General features: G+C 36.6%; 1 protein-coding gene across 6 annotated transcripts in view; it reads left to right on the forward strand.

The window, feature by feature from the left end:
* Positions 1-6,778, forward strand: part of TERB1 (telomere repeat binding bouquet formation protein 1) — a 33,309-nt gene extending 26,531 nt beyond the window's left edge. For 4 of the 6 annotated variants that reach the window (XM_057711046.1, XM_057711052.1, XM_057711051.1 and 1 more), the window contains 2 exons: positions 2,850-2,915; positions 6,070-6,778. In XM_057711046.1, the coding sequence (XP_057567029.1) occupies positions 2,850-2,915; positions 6,070-6,257 (254 nt within the window). In that variant the 3' untranslated portion in view covers positions 6,258-6,778. Of the gene's footprint in view, positions 1-2,849; positions 2,916-5,676; positions 5,715-6,069 lie in introns of all 6 variants that reach the window. The other 2 variants (XM_057711049.1, XM_057711047.1) reach the window with 2 other exon arrangements.
* The last annotated feature ends 3,250 nt before the right edge of the window (positions 6,779-10,028 follow it).

Below are 10,028 nucleotides of genomic sequence, written 5' to 3' on the forward strand. Positions count from 1 at the left end.
AAATAAAGAAATTAATTAATTAAAAAAAGAGAGAGAGAGGTCGTCAGACTTTATGTGCCTGTTAATATTATGCAGTAAGAAATACACAATACTACCTGTGAGGAATTCTACTAAAAACAATTGAACCTGAATCTGATCAATCATCTAGATCTAATTACTCGTTTCTTGGGAACATAGGAATGTTTTAAAGGGTGCAACTAGGATGTAATCAGCAAAACCTAGTCTTTGGGAAACTGCACATTACAAATGACCCAGGGTCTACAACAAGTAAATGACAAAGAGGAAGAGAAGAGAATTGGTAGATTAAGAGAAATTCAAGAGACACATCAGCTGAATGTAATGGTGGACCTTGTTTGGATCGTGATTCAAATAAACCAACTGTAAAGAGAAAGTTTTGAAATAATGGGGAGTTTTGAACACTGACTGGATATTAAATTATATTAAGCATAATTTTCTTAGGTGTGAGAGTGGTTTGCCATTTAACAAAAAAATAAGACAGGGACTTCCCTGGTGGTGCAGTGGTTAAGAATCTGCCTGCCAGAGCAGGGGACATGGGTTCAAACCCTGGTCTTGGAAGATCCCACGTGCCTCGGAGCAACTAAGCCCGTGTGCCACAACTACTGAGCCTGTGCTCTAGAGCCTGTGAGCCACAACTGTTGAACCCCCATGCCACAACTACTGAAGCTCATGAACCTAGAGCCTGTGCTCCACAACAAGAGAAGTCATCGCAATGAGAAGCCCATGCATGGCATCAAAGAGTAGCCCCCGCTCGCCACTAGAGAAAGCCTGTGTGCAGCAACGAAGACCTAACACAGCCAATAAATAATAAAAAAATAAATAAATAAATAAATAAATTTTATTTATTAAAAAAAAAGACAAAATAAGTATTTTATCAAAAAGATACACGTACCACAATGTTCATTACAGCATTATTTACAATAGCCAGGACATGGAAGCAACCTAAATGCCCATCAACAGATGAATGGATAAAGAAGATGTGGCACATATATACAATGGAATATTACTCAGCCATAAAAAGGAATGAAATTGAGTTATTTGTAGTGAGATAGATGGACCTAGAGCCTGTCATACAGAATGAAGTAAGCCAGAAAGAGAAAAACAAATACCATATGCTAACGCATATATATGGAATCTAAAAACAAACAAACAAAAAAAACCCAAAAATGGTACTGATGAATGTAGGGACATGACAAGAATGAAGATGCAGACATAGAGAATGGTCTTGAGGACACGGTGGGGGAGGGAGGGGAAGCTGGGATGAAGTTAGAGGGTAGCATAGACATACATACACTACCAAATGTAAAATAGTTAGCTAGTGGGAAGCTGCTGCATAACACAGGGAGATCAACTCGATGCTTGGTGATGACCTAGAGGGGTGGGATAGGGAGGGAGGGAGGGATGTACCAGAGGGAGGGGATATGGGGATGTATGTGTAAATACAGCCAATTCACTTTGTTGTATAATGGAAACTGCACAACATTGTAAAACAATTATACTCCAATAAAGGTCTGAGGAAAAAAAATGAGTTTTTTTTTTTTTTAGAAAGAATGATCTTTTTAATTTTTATTTATTAATTTGTTTGCTCTTGTTGAAAAGCACAGGCTCTAAGCACGTGGGCTTCAGTAGTTGTGGCACATGGGCTAAGTAATTGTGGCTCACGAGCACTAGAGCACAGGCTCAGTAGGTATGGGGCACAGGCTCAGCTGCTCCACGGCATGTGGGATCGTCCCAGCTCAGAGATCAAATCTGTGTCTCTTGCATTGGCAGGCAGATTCCTAACCACTGTGCCACCAGGGAACTCTCTAAAAAATAGTTCTTATCTGTTAAGAATGCATATGAAATATTTACAGATGAAATGATACTTGAATGCAAATTCCAGGCTTCATAATCTAGTGTGTATGTGGGAGGCAGAGCTAAGTAGGTGTGAGTAGATAAAATATGACTGGCCGTGAGTTAAAGATTGTTGAAGCTGGATGATGGATACTTGGTGGTTCATTATACTTTTCCCATTATTTTTGTTTGTTTGAAATGTTCCAGAATAAAACATTAAAAAACAAAAAGGCTACTGGGCATAAGGGTCACTTCTTTTGAATATCTTCCCTGATAGTAACTCCTGCTCAGAATTCAGCCAAGCTAGAGGCTTCTTTTCTATATCACCATAACTCTGTTCACACCTCTATGGCAGTGCTTATTTCACTGTATTGTATTTGTTGTCTTTACTCTGTCACATGACATGACTTGGAGTTTCTTAATGTATTTATAATTAAGTTCCTGATTTCACTTCAGTTACCATCATAAAGATATTTGCTTTCATACATTTGTTATTAGATATTTTGTAACATCAATACATCACTTTAATTTGTTTTCTTTTAGGTTGCATAGCAGTAGGAAAATCCCTGAATAGCCGAAATTTTAGCAAGCTCTTGCACTCTTGCCCATACCAATGTGATCGTCATAAAGTCATTGTGGAAGCTGAAGACAGATATAAAAGTGAACTAAGGAAATCACTTATCTGTAACAAAAGTAATTAATGCAGCAGTTTTAAAACTGTAATTATGACTATAACTTCTGAACTGTGATCTAGAACATTAAGTATATTTAAAGATAACTGGTAAAATAACGTTGAAAAGAAAATCTGTCTCTGAGCAACTGTGATTTAAAATGTTTCCAGGGAGTAGATTTAGTCTCTAGTAGTTTAAAAATTCTTCCTAATGCAGCTAAGGATTCCCATTAGAAGTGGGAAAAAGGAAATATCATACTAATAGGATTGATGTGATACTACTCAGATGGATACTCTAAATAGGCTAAATGTTTTCTGTATTTTTCAGAAATTCTGCTGACCCCACGTAGAAGACAACAACTCAGCAATGAATCTACTACCCCTGGAGGAATAAGTGAATATATTTAATTTTTAAATAAATATAAATTTCATATATTCCTGAAAAAGAACAGCTGAATGATTGTTCTCAGTCACATCATAATGGCTTTTAAATGATAACCCTTGTTTCTGATGAGGGTCATACTTCCTGAGAAAAGAGGCTTCCCTCTTCCCTTCCTCTTGGTGCTTGCTCTTCTGTTGCTTTCCAGCTGGGGAAGGTGCAGGAGAAAACTAACATTTATTAAGAACCTACTATGTGTTAGGTGTTTTATAGATATTATTTCCTTTATTTCATATAACAACATTGTAAGATAAGGTATTATTTTATTCCCACTTTAATTTGTTTTCTTTTAGGTTGCATAGAAGTAGGAAAATCCCTGAATAGCAGAAATTTGCCAATGAGTTGGCAAATGGCAGAACTTAGATTCAAATGGAAGCCTGTCTTTCTCCAGAAGCCCCTGTTCTATCCTCTGGATCACTTTTCTATTTTAAGAACAAAATTATTCTCCTGTGCACAAATGCTTCAGAAAAATTTTGTAGAAGATTTTGATTCACATTTGTAGCACTTCAAACAATCAAAATTGAAGAGGCAAATAGTATAAACCTTAGAGCCCTGCTTAAAAATCAAAATACTTCTTAAACTATGAGTTAATTTATAGGAGTTTTTATTTAACTATAAGGTTAACATTTCAGGTTTATCACCATTTCAAATTTATCACAAGACTTAAAGAACATTACCATTTTCTTCTGTTCATATGGAATTAATACCTGCAGGGTGAGAGTAAGCAGTTGACTACATTACTTGTCAAAGTAACCTAGAAATTAGTAACATCTTATGGAGCCATTCTGTTATTTATTGCTAAGACATCTGGACTTGATCCATCCAGGAAACATTTTACCACATGTTTTGTTTGGCCATTTTCACTGCCAAAACCTTGAAAGAAATTTCAAATTTACTTTTTATAACTAGGTCTTTTTCTAGGTTAAAATTTCTGCATACAAATTAAAATTAAGTGCAGTACCACTATAGGGTAACCCACTTTTTGAAGTAATACTTTCTGTAGAAACTGTTAGAAAGTGGATATTTTTCCATAGAAACGTTGCAGTTGGAAATCTTGTTTTTGACAGAGTTTGCATCGAATTAATAATAGAATTTCTTCAGCGTCTTAAAAGCAAATTATAACAACTGAAAATATTCTATAATCATTTTTCATAGTAAAATCATTTGCAGAGCATCATGAAATATACATAATTATGGTTATATATTGATTATACAGAGGGATCCTAAATACTGTTAAGTTACTTTCAGCTCATAAATACCTACAGTTTTTTTTGTAGGTTAGAATTGCTTAGCTAAAATCAAGTAGTTAATAAGTTGACCTGCTTTTTTCAAATTTAGAAAGGTGTCTTGAGGAGGAAGTGATTAGATTGGTCTTATATCTCTATTACAAGCAGGCCAGGAATATTCGATGTAGTGCCATTTTTCCCCCTCTTAATAAAACTCCCTTTCATACTAGAGACATTCATCACCTTTCATTTGGTTATAGGTTACACTCAAATTTGGGACTATTCTTTTGAGAAGGGACCATTGCATCTAAGTATTTAAAGAGCCTTGGGGACAAGGCTCTCTTTTAGAATGCATTGATATCTTAAGAGGGTTTGAAAAATAAGTCTCTAAAACTGAGCCTTCTTGCCTATTTTTCCCAGCTTTTTTCTAATGCCCAATCAGTATTAAGAGGAGCATTAAAGCCGCAGAAGGGAGCCTTGTGGTGTAGAGAGCTGTTTCCTTCTTCTAGGCTGCCCACTACGCTGCTGTGTAACCTTTGAGGAATTTGGCACAGATGTTAATTTAAGTGTAGAAGTCAGTGAGATGGCAACTGCAGGGGAAAAGTGGGGATTGGCTCTACATGAACAACCCCAGGACCCAATATCCTGAATGTTATAATAACCCATCTGGTCCTGATTATAATGAGTTCAAATCATTTAGTAAGTGAAGTTGAAATAATCTGTTTCTTGGATAACCATAGTTTTTCCAGTGGACCTAAAAGTAAGAAGTAACGTCATTGATAAGTTTTAAAACAGTGTTTACCAGTAGTAACTTTTTTTCTTTCAATAAATATTTATTGATCACCTACTATGTGTCAGACACCGTCTTAGGCACTGGGGACACAATGGTGAGTAAAATACAAAAATCCCAGTCTTCACGGAGGCTGCATTCTAAGGCATACCACTAAGTAATAATTAGACATAATTTTCATTGATTTCTTAGCCTGCTGGTAAGATTTTTCTCTCCTGCTTTAAAAGATCTTGAACTATGGCTCCTACCTCAGGAGAGATGGACTAACAGTTGTGATGTGCAAAGGCAAGGTTTTCTAAGGTTGTCCCAGCACAACTATTCCAGGTCCTACTGAAGTAAATAGCAGTCTTAATTGGAAATACAAAAGCTCTTCCTCATCAGCATCTACCTACAATAACAAGCATTAACAATGCATTAAAAAGCTTAAAAGAAGACTATTTCCTGGTAATCATGACTAGAAAATATTTGTTCACAGATACCAACTGTGTATTCTTTCCGTTGTAGAAAGTACCCCTAAAAACCAGATAGTTAAAAACTGCCTCATTGTGCAGCCTATTTTTTTGAGTTTTAATCAAGCTGAGCACCCATATAGGTAGTGAACATGTTCTTTAAGTCAAATTTCATAAAAGACCCTTATTCTTAAATATTAATCAAGTCTGATAAAGTCACAACTGTTGATATTCTTTTCTATTCTATGAAGTTATGGAGCCCTTTGGGAAGACTGTATCTGTAAGATAGGTAAGCTGTTTGTTAACTGTCCTGACAGGAATATTGAGAGGATTAACAATCAAATGTTTATAAAATTTTGTTTCTTGACTGAAGCATTTTGCAAATATTATCACAATAGGATTAAGTTACAATTATTGAAGGGATCACAGTGATAGCATCTAGTTAACTAGTAGGCACTCAGCTGTTTTTTTTGTTTTGTTTTGTTTTAATTGAAGTGAATTTCTATATGATGAGTAGCTCAGGTATGGAGTTTTCTCACTGTATAATCCATATCCTTAGAATAAGTAAAGCATTTATTTGGGTCTCAAGAAGATCTCTTTTTTCAGCAAGTACTAATGTATTCTACAATTCTCATTAATTACAGAAAAAAGAAGAATTCGTAAAAACTTTACCAAAGAAGAAGTAAATTACCTTTTCAATGGAGTTAAGAAAATGGGAAATCACTGGAATTTAATTTTGTGGTCTTTCCCCTTTCAGCAAGGACGGAAGGCTGTGGACCTTGCTCACAAATACCACAAGCTGACCAAACGCCCCAACTGTGCGGCTCCTTGATTGGAAGAAGACCTGTCAGTTTTTAGTTTGATGTCTTAAAATACAGTGTGTTGAAAATACAGAATTTTAAGTTTTCTTATAAATTCTCATGAGACAGGAACTGTGGCAATGGAGATACTCTTTGTGGTGCTTTAGCTCATCAAACTAATAAAATAATTTATAAAACAAATACACTTTCAGATTTCCCTGGTGGTCCAGTGGTTAAGACTCCACACTTCCAATGCAGGGGACACAGGTTTGATCCCCGTTCAGGGAACTAAGATCCCACATGCTGCTCAGTGTGGCCAAAACAACAACAAAGTTCTTTTTTTTAAACACATTTTCAATGTGTAGATTAGTAGGACAGGATTCCTTTATGAGGTCAAACATGTTTAGGAATGTGCTTTTGTTTTTCCTTAAGCTCAAAGAACATAGATCAGAGAAAAAAACTTACCAGCCTTTAAACATTATTTGACATTATATTGCAATGAATACTATGTGAGACATTTGGATTTTAGTATTCTTACCCAGTGACAGTCTCTCCCAGGAACTTAGAAAGATAGAATAGTTTCCCAAGCTGTTCAAGTGAGGTTCCCACACACTAAATCAGTGTTTGACATTTTGTTAATTAAAATGTTTCTTCTTCTAAAGGCTAATTGTGCAGTTGCTTTGACTACTCCCAGTCAGGTTCACTTCTTTTTGGTGCATATTTATTTGCTTCTGCTTTTTCTAAAGTTTAAGGCAATTTTTTATTGCTTGCTTTTAAGTTATTTTCTTCTAGTTGGAAACCAAACTATTAGATCTCAAGCTTCTATTTTTCTTACTCTTTTTATATTCCGTCATGATGATGCATCCTCCATTATACTTAAAAGGCTGTTGCTGTGACAAAGTGATCAAGTATCAGGGCCTGAAAGCTCAGTTGTACTTATGTACGCATTGGCTCACTGCTTCATGTCATTCTTATAAATACCAAAGGGTATTTCCCTATAAGCATGCATTCTTTGACCCTTTCAGATCATGACTATATCTACTGAGATAAAGCATAATTTTTATTAAATATCTTTTTTTCTGATCCACAGTGAAAATACCAGAGGGTCAATAAGCAGAAAAATGTCCATTTAAATGCAAAATTTCCTTTAGGCATAAAAATAATTTACAATTAGGAAAATTCTTTGCATCATTTAAAGTGTGAATGAATCTAGTCCATTATCTGTATTTCGTAAGCACTATGGGGATGATTTAAATGGTCTGCTGTGTTATTGTGACATACATTTCTCAAGATGTATGAATGCTGTTTTCGGTCCAAGGGGAAAACATTTTGTCTGTTGCCTCAGCCTTACTGGCAGTAGTTTTTGTGTTTTTTTTATTGATTGGAAATTATCTATGTAACAGAAAATCAAATACTACTTACAGAAGCATCCCCAAGAGTATGACATACTGTAGCCTGGACAGTGTTTTGTGTAGGTCACTGACACTATATTTAAAATAATCTATACTGCCTTCTGAAACCTTCTTGAAATTTTATCCTAATCCTTGACTAACTTTTTGTTAACATAAACTGCTATTTTCCCTTAAATGGAATTTGGTAATAAAATAAATGAATACACATCAAAAGGAAAGCCAAAAGAATGACCACATATTAGAGGACTGTTTGGCTTTGGAACTCAGGGCTAGTCAGTTCAACAGGGAATAAAAAGTGATTTTAATAATGTCAGACCCTTGGGGTTGGAGCTGACTTCAATTATAGTTCCCTGCCGGGGGCATGAACTGCTGTACAACACTCTGGAAACTGGTGGCTGTCTTTAGTTTTACATATCCTCAAAAACTTGGAATTTACTATTTCACAGGGTGATAATTGATGGTCAGTTCTTTGTGATGCTAAAATGAAATATGCTTTTCTGGAGCACCTCCTGCAGAACCACAAAAATTGAATCTCTTTTCCACATACCACCTCTTAACTCTTTAGAGAGTTAAAGATAGAAGTCTATCACTTTCCCCTCTACATCCTTTATCCTTCATGCTGATGAGCCCCAGCTACTTCCTGTTTCAGCCGAACAATGTCATGTCCCCTTATGAGCTTAGTCACTGACCACCGGACACCTTTTTGTTTATAAACTGAGTCCAGAAAGAAATGTGACCTGACTGGCAGAGTAGGGGGATCAGCTTCTTTGCTAGGTCCAAAGAGGTTTTATGGAATTTACCTAAGATACTTCCTGACATTCTACATGACCAACTCTCTGATTATAGTTGATATAGTTAAGACTTAAAATTTTTATTAATTCCTGCCTTTTTCTTATACATTTACTTTTTTAATTTTTTTAAAGCTCTTTATTGGAATATAATTGCTTTACACTGTTGTGCCAGTTTTTGCTGTACAACAAAGTTAATCAGTTGTATTTATACATATATCCCCATATCCCTCCCTCCCGCGACTCCCTCCCACCCTCCCTATCCCAACCCTCTAAATCATCACCTATCATCTAGTTGATCTCCCTGTGTTATGCATACACATTTATTTCTAACTCTACTACAGAACTTCAGTGGCCCCTGTTAAATTTAATCTTGTTAGAATTAGTCTGTACTCAGTTTGTCATCCAGTGTGTTAGGCCTCCCTTCCTGCTTTAGGTCATCCACAACTTCCATGAGTGTGCTGCTATGTTGTCATCCGAGTCACAGATGGCACCCTGAATTGGCTGGGCCAGGGCAGGATACTGGGGCAGGCCCCAGCAGCCGCCTCTGGTGGTCCATGCTCATCAGCCCTCTCTGGGCCTGGTCTTTAACAAGCCTCAATACTATCATCCAGCCTACATTTCACTTTCTTGTCTATGATATGCATAGGCAAGTGTCCTGTTGAAATCTGAATTTGCTATATCTGCAGCATCCTCCTACCTGGTATTCCTGCAAAGAAGAAACTGTGTAAATCTGGTGCTATCTTTCCCTTTTCCAACTGGTCACATTAGAGAATATCACCTAGGGCTGATGAAGTTCACTGGCCTGTAGTTTTCAACTCCATCTTTTGTCCTGTGAAAATTCAGACACTGCTTGCCTTCTTATGACTTACAACACTTTTCCTGCTCTTCCTAGACTTTCAGGGGTATAATTCCTAATAGGTTTTCACTCCCATTGTCCTGTTTGAACCTTACATTCAGATTGTGAGATGATATGCCCATTTGTTAAATCTGTAATTCAGGCTGCCAAAATTTTGGCAGAGCCAGGATCAGAATCCAACTCAACTGAAACCCACATAGGTGGTTGCTTTTCTGCCATATCCCACTTCCTTGTGATATTTAGAAATGCCTTGTAAAATGCCTCTGCTTCCACAGAGGCTAGCAAGAGCCCCCAGATAGTGACCACACCTAAAGTGAAGCTCAATAGGTGAAATGTATTTTTTCATTACTTTTCTTCCACTACCCTTTTCCTTCCCCTTCTCTCCCCGTCCCTTCCCCCTTCACATCTTTCCCTTTTTCTTCCTTCCTTCCTTTCTTCCTTTTTCTTTCTTTCTTTCTCTTTTTCCCTGAAGAAAGGAAATTAAAACCTCCTATTTCTGGTGTCAAATGCTAGCTCCCAGAAAATATCATTAAAAAAAAACCCTGTTAATAAAGTAAACTCAAGTGTATTATTCACTACGGTAAAGGTCACTACCTCGTGGTCTCAATGAGTCAAGGAAGGAGGAGGTGAAAAGCAGGATATTTGTGAGGATTTGGGGTTCTACTTTAAGGCCGGTCTTTCAATTCGTGGCTCGATTAGGACTGACAAAGTTCATGATATAATATGTTAAGATGGGTGAATAAG

This window comes from Hippopotamus amphibius, chromosome 16 (genome assembly GCF_030028045.1).
Source record: "Hippopotamus amphibius kiboko isolate mHipAmp2 chromosome 16, mHipAmp2.hap2, whole genome shotgun sequence".
NCBI lineage: Eukaryota > Metazoa > Chordata > Mammalia > Artiodactyla > Hippopotamidae > Hippopotamus > Hippopotamus amphibius.